General features: G+C 35.2%; 1 protein-coding gene across 1 annotated transcript in view; it reads left to right on the forward strand.

Annotated features, from left to right (window-relative positions):
• LOC150095793 (PRKR-interacting protein 1 homolog) overlaps positions 1-14,760 on the forward strand; it is an 86,152-nt gene that overhangs the window by 53,048 nt on the left and 18,344 nt on the right. The window contains exon 5 of the mRNA XM_090410165.1: positions 9,471-9,526. Within this exon, the coding sequence (XP_090266291.1) occupies positions 9,471-9,526 (56 nt within the window). The remainder of the gene's footprint in view (positions 1-9,470; positions 9,527-14,760) is intronic.

Genomic DNA, 14,760 nt, shown 5'->3' on the forward strand with positions numbered 1-14,760 from the left:
CTGAGATTAGCTCTGCTAATGCATTCCTGGATGCTGACAATGTCAAGTTCTTTCCTAATATCCTCGTTTTTAATATGATATTGCCATTGATGCCATCTGTTCATGCCTCTAATCTTTCTTAGGACTCTCATATCTGCAATCTCTAGACTTTGGTCAATTGTTTTACTTCTGACCCAGCTCTCAGATCCATAAGTTAAAACTGGTTGAACACTGTCTTGTATACAGCTAATTTAGTGTTCCGACTAATTTCTCTCTTATTCCATATGAATTTATTCAATTGAATTCCTACCATACCAGCTTTCTTGATTCTGTTGTCTATTTCCATATTTAATTTACCATCTTCACTAAAAATCGTGCCTAAGTAGCTGAAATGTTTTACTTGTTCCACAGGTTCTCCGTTCACAACACACTTGACATTTTCAACGATTATGCCTATTTTCATTGTCTTTGTCTTTTAATTGCTGACTATCATACCATATCTATTACAACAGTTATTCAATTTTGTCAGGGAATCTTGCAAACTTGTAGCAGATTTATTTAGGAGTATAACATCGTCCGCATAAAACAAAGAGCTGATATTAACATCTCCAATTCTGATATCATGTTTAATACCACTTGATATAATGCCCCATTGACACCATATAACTGTTGCATATTGAATAGCTTCTCTCTTGGCACCTTTTCATATGCCTTTTTCAGACCTACAAAACTTAAATACAGATCTTTATTATATTCCCATGATTTCTCAACTCTTTGTCATAAAGTGAAAATCTGATCCTGACAACCTCTATTTGGCTTGAATCCAGCTTGTTCTTCACTAAGCATTTCTTCCACAATTCTTCTCAACCTTTTCTCAAGTATACTTGAATAGATCTTGCCAGGAACACTCAATAGGGAAATACCTCTGTAATTCTCACATTTAGTTTTATTTTCCTTTTTATATATGAGTGCTATGAGAGCTCTACTCCAATCATTGGGAATTCGTCCCTCTGTCCAGGCCTTTTGAACTATGCAGTGCAGCCACTGTAAGACTTTTATACCACCATACTTCAGTATTTCTGGTGGAATATCATCTACTCCTGCTGCCTTTCCACATTTCAAGCCTTTGATGGCTTTTTCTACTTCAGGTATGGATGTGTATTCCTGAATGTATGCCTGGTGAGTATTTTTTACCACTGTGCTATCACTGCTTGTTTCATTTAGCAATTTTTTGAAGTAATTACTCCATACGTCAAGGATATCTTTTCTACCATTTTCATGTCACCTTTATCATCTCTAACTCCTTTTACAGCACACTTTCCTCCATTTCTAAGCTTCTTCAACAACCTCCAGAATATTTTACCACCTTCTTGATATTTATTTTCTATATTCTTGCCAAAGTCCTCCCATGACTTTTGTTTAGCTAGTTTTACACAGTGTTTAGCTTTCTTACATTTGTCTCTGTATTCTCTAAGAGCACAAGCTGACTTATTTGCCAGGAACTTTTGATATGCTTTCTTCTTTTCCTTCACTGCCTCTTTAATTTCCTGTGTCCAACCATGGCGTTCTGATTTTTCTATCCTTGCAGATAATCTCACCACATGCCTCTCTGGCTGAATCAATCGAGGTTTTCTTCAAGGCTTGCCACTGAATCTCCTAGGTTTGGTTCTTGTTCTTAAACTCTTTCATTTTTTCTTCAATAAGCTTTGTGTATTGTTTACAGTTCACATCTGAGAGCTGCTCAACTTTTATTCGCTTTAAAACTTTCTTACATGTTATTCTTTTCAGTATGAAATTCAGTTTTATCGAGCTCAAAACTAAATAGTGATCGCTTCCAATTTCAAATCCTCTATACACTTTTCTGTCCTGCACCAGGAAGAAAACATCACTATCAACAATAACATAGTAAATGAGATTTTTCTTATTCCTTGTCTCTTCTCTCCATGTGAATTTGTGCACATTTTTATGTTGGAACATGGTGTTAGTAATAACCAGTCCATGTCCTGAGCAGAAATCCAACAAGTTTTTGCCATTATTATTATAACTTTGCTCTTTTCTCCAAATTGTTCCAAAATATTTTTGCATGTCTGACAATCATTTCCTACTCTGCTATTTAGATCCCCAACAAGGACCTACTTTTCGTTTTTCATTGTGTCAGTAGCTTTCTCTAGAACCTCAAAAAATTCCTCCACTTCTACCTTAGTAGAGCCTTCTTTGGGACCATAGGCACTAATAAGTCTCATTGTCCAGTTCCCCATTCTGATATTTGCCCACATCACTCTACTTGAGATTTCCTGCTATTCAAGAAGATCAGCCTCATATTTTGTGTTGAATACCATGGCTACTCCTTCTTTTCCTTGATTGTTATTGCCTGAATATAACATTTTGTATTTATTGCTTAGAAAGATCTCACCAGTTTTTGTCTTTTTTGTTTCAGTCACCCCTATTATGTCGATCAGGTACTTATATAAATATAATTCCTCAGCTAGCTCCATTGCTTTGCCATTCAAGCTTCTAATGTCGATAGTACCGATCTTTAACTTTGGTGATGTTTAGTTGGGGTGTGCTTTCAGATTTGTTCCAATAGCTGACTTTTCGCTGTTTGCCCTGGTTCCCTGGCGAAAACAACGGGGGCCTTGTGTAACCGGACGACTCCCCAGCTGGCATGAAATTTTGTCATATTGTACCTTCATTTTGTATATTGGTTTAAGCCAATAAGAATACAATTTGGTCGGCTAAATCCAAAATTGCCAGCCTGTCCTCGTTCGTTCAGTATCCAGGCAGATACCCAACAGGGTGCACCCCGAGAAGGTGAGGATTGGACATTAGGTCAGAAGCCCTGGTCGGTTCTCCGCATTCCTTTAAAGACTATGTGGAGGTCTCCTCTTAGTTATACAGCTTTGACTTTTAAGCAATCTGTTTCGTGAAGTCTGGGTGATCAAAAACAAAGGAACACTCAGTGTTGCGTTGAACAGCTCTTAATAGTGGTGCACAGGTATCCTCAACTATCTGCTTTTGGATTAAATCAGAATAAACAAAATATGCTGCTACACCCCACCTTATATCATTTAGGCCTTTCACCAATCTGATGAAAGCCCAGTAGAAGGCCCTAGCCCCTTTGGACTGTGAAATGAAATGTGGGAAACAAAAGACTAAAATCATTTTGGATTGTCAAAGAAATGATGTTTTGTTTTTTTCCCACTTTCCAGTAATTACAGAAATCATATTAAACATCACTTGAAGTTCAGAGGATGATTCATAATTGGTGTTGGGAATCTTGTGCAAAAAATATTGTTCTTTAGATCTTTCAAAAACAATATTTTCTGTGCTGTGGTCGATGATATGGACACCTCCCGCTGGAAATTATATGTATGTGCCCTCTGAATATTCTGTGAATATGTGAAAGCTATCAGTACTGCTTATACTGGATGTATTGTGAAGGCCAAGAATTTTTGTCGAGTTTCTGTGTAAATACAGTTATTGCTGTCAATCTACTTTCAGAGAAAACTTACATCAGTACTCACACTTAACCCCAAAACAACCCTGGAATGCATACTGTTTAATTTTGGAAGCAACTGCAGAGGACTAAAAAATGACAAACCAGAGATTATGAAAGAGATAGTGTCACTTGCATATTCCCTCTTTATCAGGTGAAATTCATTGTAATTAGAATCAGTGTTATTAAATTCTTCAGGAAGGTGATTTTTGGCAAGTGCAACTTTCCATTTACCTTTTGAATCTAATCTCATGTTTGAATTCCACTTGGAATTCTGTTTGTATGTTAGTAAGAAACATCTTTATACTGAAGTTACTACGTAGGGTTAAGTAAAACATTTTTGCTGTGAACCCAAGAATTTTATGAGGATGTGTTGGCAATCGAGGTCAGTACGAGTAATCTCGTTGCCGGCCGTAAGCGTCATATAAGTATATTCGCAGTTGGCTTGTGAGGCTTATATACCAACTATGAGTATACTCATAGTTGGCAGCAAACGTGTTAACAACCTCATCTGCTAATTTCTTTTCAGAGTCAGAGGTCAAACTCATGCAAATCATTTTTTACAATTTTTTTCAGTTTGACATGGTAATTTTGTTACTAAAATAAAGAACCAAAAGGCAAATATATAGATGCTTGGGTGGTGCTATGTCTTCTATGTGGTCCATACTGAGGCAACTCCTAAATGCCGGGGAACATATTCCCATAAGCTCTCTGGTCAACTTGCCTTACGAAATTTTCATAGTTTCTACATTCAGCTTTGAAATAATGCTGGATCTAATATCCACTTGAATTATATAATTAAATAATAATTTTGTGTTTCTGTAAAACTTTGATACTGCTAAAACTACTTACCGTATTAGGATTATAGTAATATCTTCCAACTTTTCTATCATTAGCAGCATGATTTTTTTTTGCAGGTAATGTTTCAGTTATCTTTATATCACTATAACTGTGAAATATGTATTTTCATATGGGAAGTAGTATCAAAAACAACCAGTCAGACATTTATGAAGAGTGAAGTGAAAAGTCATTGGTGATGTCAACAAAGAAATGCTTATATTTCTCGCATTCATTCATCTTATCTCTATACCAGATTTACTGCAAATAGAACAACTCTTGAATGTATTTCATGTCTTTGATGTGTTCTCCATATTTAAGTTGCCCCACATTTTACTTTGTACTCTTTTATTTTGAAGTCATAGTGAAACAAATTTTTTGCTTAGTTATTCTGATTAGAATGTAATATACAAACCCATAGTTTTATCCTTTTAGAAACATATATTTCTGATTAATTATGGTAAAAAAAAAGTTAGGACCGAAGTAGATTTTTTTTACTTCAATACTACGCATTTTTAACATCTTTATAAATCATATGGAAGCACTTTTTGATTACACTTGGATAATCAAGAATTGGAAAATATATATTTAAAAGATTATTTGAAATGATTACAGCTTAACTATACATACAATATTTATATATATATATATATATATATATATATATATATATATATATATATATATGATTGAAAATTATGAAATTATTTTGGGAAAAGTCAAAAAAAGTTAGGGGAATGGAATCACTTAAATCCAATAATTATCTCAAAAAAATTGACGAGTACACATGCACATTAAAAAAATCTTGTGGCATCATCTGTTGACACTACACTAAAATTCCTGCAAAATTGTTGGGGAGAGAAAAGGCTGAAATATCTCACACTTCAATTATTTTAGAAAAACTTGTGCTGCCATTTATTGACAACACCACACCAATTATCAACCATAATTCCACACTCAACCAGAGATTCTACACGTGACCACCAGCTGATATCTCTATGCATTCCTGTGACATCAACAACAGCTAGGTACCCCAGGACAACATGTTATTCCCCCCAACATCACCTTGAAAGGTGATGTTGGGGGGGGGATAACAGTCCCAAATTCGTGGGATTTTTATGCCACCATTATTGTTAAGATTAGGATGGTTAATCAAAATTTCACAGGCTTCTTTAAATTTGCATTCATACTAGGTTTCTATATGATGTAAAGAACAAGTACTTTTCCAATCAGTTTGGTGTAGGGTGAGAGCATGATCTGAGAGGCCTGCTTCACCAAAATTGTTAAATTTAATGTGTTGGTTGTGTTCTTTTTTATAGATAGGGATTGTACTTCCAGTTTCACTAATATAAGGTAAGTTACAGGTGCAATAGATATGATAAACTCCAGGGTAAGCCAGTGGGGAGAGAGGAGTTGAATGGATGGCACACATTCAGCCCACTTAGTTCAAGTTTTCCAGCAAATGAATTTAGAACTCTAAGTAATTATTTTAGCTTTTATTGGCCACCATCCATACAGTTTTGTTTTAATTTATTTGTATACTTATATGAGTAACTTTGTGTGAACACCTTGCTCTCCAGCTTAATTTATTTTTGTAACCAAATAGATAATAATAACAGGACTCTAGCATTGATATGGTGTTTTCACCAGAGGTCAGGCCAGTAGTTTTTAATGGTTCACCAAATCAATATAACTTTAGCATACCATGTAGATTCTAGTGCAGCTTGTTTCTTTGTATATATGTGTATACTCCAGATGATGACCTTAATGTGAAGGTTGAAATATCAAATGATTATTTTGGTTTTTATTAAACTGAAGTTTTACTCTAACACGGTAGTTGTTTCCATAATTTTTATAATGAATTCTGATCACCGTATAACCATGAAGGAAAGGTTCCTCAAGCTCCTCTCCCCTCCCCACACCTCCTGCTTAATGATTTTGCTCATCCTGGCAGATTCATTAACGGTCACATCAACTCCCCTTCCCATTATAAAAACCCTATATAACAGGATAAAATTAATAATTTCTGATAACACTGCCCTTACTACTGAACTTGGCCACATTGTCAATACCTTCTTAGGCAATGGCTACAATCCCCACTATATTATAAATATTAAAACTCCACCAAATCTGTCCCCCATGTATCTGGGGTACATCAGAAAAACTAACAAAAATCCTAAAAAAATACGTTACAACCACTCACAGACCATATAGAAAAACTGGCATCCCTTATCTACTCCACTGAACTGAAGACCTGCTATTTGTTTACCAGGTTCCTTGTAGTTGCAAATTGTCCTATTATGGTTAAACATGCAGGGCAGCCAATATCAGAATTGCTGAACACAAGGACCACATCCAGTTCCACCACTCATTACTTGCTCACCATGCTTTGGACATCCACCACAAGATATACACTGGAAGAAGGCCACTATTCTGCACCACAGCATATATAAGTACAAGAAATTACCTCTAGAATCTGCCTCAGCCTTAAACTACCCAAACTCAAAGTTTGGATGTAATGAAATTATCTCAAATTTGGGAAGCACTCGTCCTCCAAACTTCAGTCCAGCATCCAAGACCCCCCCAGCCCATTAGGGTAAACGATTTGGGACTTTAGGCTCATATTGTGTTGTGTTCTCTGATGATGGCAATTTGGATGGAAATATTAAATTTATTATAATTAATAATTATCCTATATTGAAATTTTCTTAAAAACTAGTGATGAATAGTCAATATATAAGCCTTTCTACCAGTCCTACCAAATTCTTATCCTATCTATAGTTTTTACAGATTATAATACATTTCAGCATTTGAAGTTTTTGGTATCTTCCATAACCAGCCTCAATCTCTCATGCTATGCCTGTAGGGCAAGGATAACTTTGTGCACTTCATTATTATAAAATGTAATCGTATTTCCTGCAAGAAAGATCCCATGTCACCATGATCCCATGCTCCCCTTAACTTTCATAAGCAGATCGCTAGACAAAGTCAGGTTTATCTTATCAGGATAACTTATGCCTGCAACTTTTCTTGGCTAGAGGTTTAACTTTTTTTTTTTTATTATTTTTTTTTTTAGCACATCCCATCCGAGTAGACTCTTCAGTTTCCAAAAGAAACTAGGTATGCTTAAGGCACAACTGCTATCATTATATAAATCCCAAATTTGCTCAGCCTTGGAAGACTGCTCACAAATTTGGGGTGATGCCAAAAAACTTATAACCTATTTACTTCTAACTTGCATCCAGAAGAGGACCTTCTGATTAATTGATAATCCCCTCCCTCCTCATCTCTTGACTTGCTTTCTAGGGACTATAAAAATATAAGGAGCTGGTACTATATGAGCACTATCCATTTACTGTTCATGTCACATCACTGAGAGAATGCAGAGAAAATGTAGGACATCAAAGCTATTTTTAAGACTTAAACAAAAGTCATGGTAAGGAGATAAGTATCATGAAGGTGTCAAAACATTCTGGAGTCTAAATATTTAAAAAGCTTGGAAATGGAAGACAGAGGACTCAAATGGAATTAGAGATGATAAAGATGGCAAAACTGAAGATATTTTGGATGTCTCAAGTAATTACTTTGAATGACTTAAACAAGCAGTGACAGAACAGTAACAGAAAACATACAAGAGGAATGCAATCAAGAGTACATATCAGTAATTGTCTACATGAAAAAAAAAAAGCAATCAGAAACCTGAAATGTTGAAAGGCAGCTGGAATATACACTTCTTGAAAAGAAGCCAACAGACAGCTCCATGGGCAAGATGCATCATACATATAACGAGTCACATTTGTAGCTAGTATAAATTGGAAGAATATGATGCTCCTAAGTCAATGCAACTCTGTCCAGGGTAAAATGGCTGTGAAAAGGGAACTAATGGAGTTTGAAAGTGGCATTGTGATAGGATTCCATTTGCAGGCTTATATGTTCAGCAAATTGGGCTATACCAGGTCAACTGCAAGTGGTACCTTCAGTGGATGATCCCCCACATTCACTGAAAGTGGCCATATGGTGCTACACAGGATAATATGTAGAAATTACCATTCGTTGGCTGACATTGAATGTGAAGTTCCAGGCATCGACTGGAACATGAATCTGTCTGCACAAAAACATTCAGAACCAAGGCTCACAACATGAGTTTACATGGTAGGACCACATTATCCAAACCAACATGCAGCATCATCTTCAGTGAAAAGTTGTGTTAAGGAGCGACAAATAAACTGTCATCTTCTCTATGAAAAGAACATACACATTATAGAATAATGTTCTAAAATACAACAAAGTAATTATTAAAGTCTCAATAATCACCTACTTATTTTATCTGCACTCTGTGTAATGTTACAGAAAACTTAAATAATGTTTAGGAAAAAAGTAACTTCTATTAAATTATGAAAGGAATTTATTGAAAATTATGAATGAATTTTTGTTCAGTGAATTGTTTATTTAATAAATTACTTATACTTAAATTATTCAATAAATTGCTTTTTCAATAAATTATAATTTGATAAATTACCATTGAGTGAACTGTGTTTTCAATGAATTTTCATAGAACCATTATTTCACAGCTTTATAGATAATGAAATTAACATGATATGAATGGATTGTATATACAGGTTAGTGTTTTAATTGATTAATGATATAATTTGAACCATTTCAGCTATGTTTAAATGAGATGTGCACACATGCTACATGACTAGATGGTAACACAATAGTAGAAGGATGAGGATGAACAAGTCGTGCAGGCAACTATGACAGCTTCCATGATATGAGTTTTTATAAGTGTCTTTTCATTAGTGTACATTTTATTAGTGTCTTGGCATCAGGAAGTTCTGAAGTATGTTTGGAGTTGCTAAAATATATGACGAAAATTTAAACAAATATCACTGGATTTTTCTCATTGCTGAAATGTATTTTTTTTTTTTTTTTACTTATATGTTCATATAATGATCTACAAGTAGATCTTTAATTACTTAAGGCTCTTGCATATATCTTAATGTAATATAAATGGAAGATTTAAAACATTTATGTACTCTGGTTTCAGGTTGTATGATAGACCATTATAATATGTTAAATAAATAAAACCAGTGTAATTTAATCTACAAATTTTTATTTTATTAAGACTTTATTTGTTTGTGTTCATGATATTTTTCAGAATAAAAAAAAAGCAGAACAAAAAATTAAAGAAACAACAGTTATCAGATTCCAAAGGTAGTATTTTTACCAGATGTTTCATTATTAAGAAGTTAGATTTTTTGTTATTGTTATTGTTTTTGGTATAGTGCTTAATTAAGTATATTAGTGTTACAATAATGCAACATGACCAACAACACTGATGAGATCTACAAATTTTGATGTACAAAGAGTAATGTTACTTACATGGTTAGCCTAGAAATACATACAGGAAATCCAAGTTTATTTTGAAGCTGAAGGGATGGAAATTATTGATTTTGAATTATTATTATTATTCCTGATACCTCCAAGGAGTCCGAAGACTCATTGCGGGAGGACACCTACAACTGTCTCAACCACTACACCGAACCTCTACTACGAATCATCTCCATCAACGCCATCTACCGCCCACCTCCACCACAACCAATATCTGTAAATTGCGTGTGTTCTTAAGGGTCGATTTGTCTGTATGCAGGATGAAAAACCCGAATTTCCGGGAGAATAAACCCTACTACCTCCGTATGAGATCGGCTAACTCACCTTCGATTGAAATCGTCCAGATAAAGATTCCTCCCGTTGCGACGAGAATCGAACTTAGGCCTATTCCAATCAAAAGGCGCAATGTACCATCGTTGTTCCAATTGCGCTACGGATACATTATAATGAACATTCACATCATGTTTCTTTCTACAATTATTAGGAGATTGAAAAACGTCCAAAACCAGTATTTATGACAATGCCGCATGCATGCAATATTTTCTCTCTCATATACGCACAGAATTGGTTTAAAATGCCATCTTGTCAGACCCCTTACACCAGGGGTCTGACATGTTAAACTATAATTGCACCCCTCTTTAAGGGGGTGCTATAATCACACAATTGATGCTGCAACTTGCCTGTGGCTAGTCATGAATACTTAATAACTAAAATATCTTACATTATCAGTGCAGTCAGCCATTACAAGCATGCACCCTGTTCTTTCGAATGAGAAACATGATACATTTTATGTGTAATCGATATTGGCACTCATGCAGGAATTTGGATATGGAATAACATTGCTGCACTGATAGGTCTTTGTGGAAAAAAAGCTACTGCTGTGTGGCTCTCTCTGTCTCTCTTTGCTTGGGCTGCCTTACTGATAGATATATTCACAGGATAAATATCTAATATCATCTATTGACTAATTACCAGCAGAGGTCATCATCACAGGTACCTGGATTCTGCCGCTTCTGTACGTATTTCCAGATAGTAGAATTTAGAAAGTTCTGTGAAAATTCTACAGAATCCTTCCGAAGAATTTCCAGGTACGTATTGGAGATAACTGCTCTGTAGGAAGTAAGATGGACTGGGAAGGATGATATTCAGAGATTTTTTTTATTCATGGTATGAGGATGGCAAACATCGGTAGGATGTAGACTATTCTTTAATAGAACTGTTAGCAGTGCTCTTGGATATAACGGTATTAATGTAAAGCTCCTAGCAGGTAATTTAAAACTGGGATTAAAGCTCTAAATGTGGTTAGCTGCTATATCCTGTTGAGGATTCATAAGTGCAGTGAAAAAATGCTTTTTTAACCAGCTACAAGACATGCTCAGCAGTTCTAAAAAAGGTGATATAGCAGTTATTTTGAGGGATTCGAATGTCAGGGTTAGCACTGATTCTAGTTACTGGGCAGGATTAATTGAACCATTGGCATTAGTAATTGAAGTGACAATGGTAAGAGGTTCCTACATTTATAGCCAAACAAACTGAGAATATCCAATATTCTCCTATTTTAAGCCTTAAAGATATATATTTGTCCAACATGGATGCTTATAGAAACTTTCTTTGGACAAGGTAGTCTCGCTCCTTGAGTTTATAAGGCTTGTCTTTTTTTTTCTTTTCTTTTCTTTTTTTTTTTTAATTCCTGGTTTAACTGCATAACAAAGAACACAGCAGAGAGAGAGAGAAAATTATCACAAAGAACTATATTAAGTTATTAATAAGACATATAAAGAGAGAAAATGAAGTCATTAAAATATAAAAATAAAGCATTTGGAAGGCAATATGCCATTTAATCTCAGATGGCGTAATGGGACTTATAGATTTCCCCTTTCTCCTTGTCATGAAAAAAAAAATTAAAAAAGGTAAATAAATACCTTAATGTATTTATAATGTTAACCATTATAATTATTGATGTTACTGTAAACATTGCCACATTCTGAAATCAATAACAGAATGGAAACAACTGACAATCCCCAAAAAAGGACTATCTATTCTCCACATCAACATCAGAAGCATTCAAAAATACTGGCTGACCCTGCAAGCTTATCTGAAGGAAGATATAGACGAAATAGACATTTTAATACTGACTGAAGTATCTACGACAAACGAAGAGGCATCCTCCTACCAGCAACATAAACACTGCAGACAAACAAAACGAGGCGGTGGTATAATAATATTTACCAAACATAAACTAGAAGTAACAGAAATAAACTATAAATTAGAATACGCAGAAAACATATGCATCGAAATTAAAAACATCAAACAAGAAAACTCCCTGATATTAAACGCAATATACAGACCACCCAACTTAAGCACCACAAAATTCCTAGAAGAACTAAACAGATGGCTTTCAGCCACGAAAGTAGGCACCTCAAAATACTTGATAATAGTAGGAGACATTAATATAAACATTAGGAATATAAATAACAACACAGAACAATACCTAAACCTATTATCGGCATATAACATAACCCCATCCATACAGTTGTATACACGAGAAGAGATAGTTGGAAACACAACAACCTCAACCTGCATTGAGCATATAAATATAAGGGCCCCTCCAAACAGTGACACAGCAGCCGTCATAACATGCAAACTAGCAGACCATTATTTCACAGCATTGCAGTTACACACTGAACCAGAACCCATAAAAATCACTGAGACTACAAAACAGTATCATAGCATTGTAAATGAAGCAATAGTGAACGATGAAATCAGAAAAACAGACTGGATGCAGATAGCATCTTTAGACTCTGCTGAAGCTGTATATAATAATCTTAAACTTGCATTTAACAAAATATATAACAAAGCATTAACAAAAATAAAAATACGCCCCAAACAAAACAAAATACATGGATAACAGACAACATACTAACAGACATACAAAGAAAAGATGCCCTATGGAAACAGCTTAAGAAGTCGCCGAACAATATCGCTTTATAAGCTGAATACAAAAGAAAACGGAATCTCCTGACATCCCAGATTAGAATGGCAAAAAGAAACTATTATAGCAACAAATTAACAACAGCTCAGAATGACATAAAGGAAACCTGGCACCTGATTAATGAAATGCTGGACAATATACACAGAACCACTGCCTGAGAAACAATAAAACACAGCTTTGCCTGCGATCCCAAATCCCTCAAACAGTTGGCAAACAACTTTAATCAGCACTTTGTGGACTCCGTCCAAAAACTACAAGAAACAACCTTTCCTCACACAATCGAACATTCTCCACTAGGTCCACGAGCAACCCAGTCTATGTGGTTCCCCACAGTAACAAAAGAAGAACTATCACTGGCAATTCAACAAATTAATCCTAACAAAGGACTTGGGATAGATGGAATCAGACCAAAAGACATCAAGAAATACTCAACCGACCTACTTCCAGTTATACAAAAACTGTTAAATAAAATCTTTGAAACAGGACACATACCTGAAACACTGAAGACTGCATTAATCACACCCATACGTAAGCAGGGAAAAAGAAACATAATGAGTAATTATAGACCTATCACCACGCTGCCTGTAATCAACCAAATCATGGAGCGCATTGTACATCAGAAACTCTCCACATACTTCGAAAAATTTCAAATCATACCCAAAACACAATATGACTTTCAAAAAAATAAAGGAACAGCAACACTCCTGGAAGATTTCACAGATCTAATAAACGCTGCATTGGATAAAAACAGAATAACATTAGTGGTATTCATTGACCTAACAAAAGCATTTGACACACTAACACATAAAACCTTGTTAACGAAACTTACCCATATTGGAATTGGAGGTAGTCTACTCCAGTGATTTAAAGCATACACGACAAATAGAAAGCACGTCACACATATAGGATCAGCATACAGCAAAGAGGTACATGTAACCTGTGGAGACACGACATAAGCCAATTCCCCCTAAAAAGTAAAATCTTCCAGTATGCAGACTACGCGGCCATAGTATCCATTCACAACAATGCAAATATCGCTTACAAAAATATGCAACACGACATCAATCAAATCACTAACTGGTTAACCGAAAACGGCATATATATAAACCCTGGAAAAACAAAGCTAATGATATTCAAAAACCCCCAAACCCTGCCCATAGAAACTAAATATCTCACTATCAAACATTCATCCCAAAATGATGTATTTACCAATAAACAGATGTTGGTGGTTCCTGCTGGCCAGTGCAGTGGGAGCGAGATTGCAACACATGCGTGGTTCTTATTTACTGATATTTACAAGTATTCGATCCCAGTCTCATTTTTGCGCATTGACATACAAGTGAGCGTTAATGTTCTAAAATTCATCAACATACATATTATAATTCCATCGTTATTCATTCACGAACTAAACTTCTCAATGTTGAAGAGTTGAGCAGCGCTGGTAGTAATACCAGTGATATTAATACCAGTAGTTTATTAATATCACTAGTAATACCAGTGATATTACTAGTGATAGTAATAATACTAGTAATACAATAAACACTGTAATTATAAAATAAACAATCTAAAAACTTACATAAGAATCTTTTTTTGCTTGTCCTATTATAATTACGTAATAGTAAAATAGAGAGGATCGATAAAAAGTCAAGAAACTCTTGAAGCGGTCGACGGGCAAATAACTTTGGTGACCCCTGTTCTAAATGGATAGTTGCTGATCTACCTGTCTGTCTGAAGTAAGTCAACTTGCAGGAACAGGGTACTTTATATACTCCAGGCACTTTAGAGAGGAGGGAGGGAGCTGATTTTTGGTAGAACAGATAAGAGTAGTAAGTTTCCGGTGGGGCATAAAAGCTGTGTAGAGGTTGTATTTTTTTAAAGACCTGGCAGTTTTTTCTTATGTGCCATGAATGTAGGGGATGGTGATGTCATTTCAGAAGTCCTGAAGCAATGGGGGAGGAACTGATTATTTTTTAAATTCTGTAGACATTGTTGTGTATGTGGTTGAGTTCGGTTGAAAGAGAGGTTCCACTACAATAAAGATTATAGGCTCTATTGGTTAGAGGTT

This window comes from Typopeltis vanoorti, chromosome 20, assembly GCF_054136105.1.
Source record: "Typopeltis vanoorti isolate ZY-2024b chromosome 20, IOZ_Tvanoo_1.0, whole genome shotgun sequence".
Taxonomy (NCBI): Eukaryota; Metazoa; Arthropoda; class Arachnida; order Uropygi; family Thelyphonidae; genus Typopeltis; species Typopeltis vanoorti.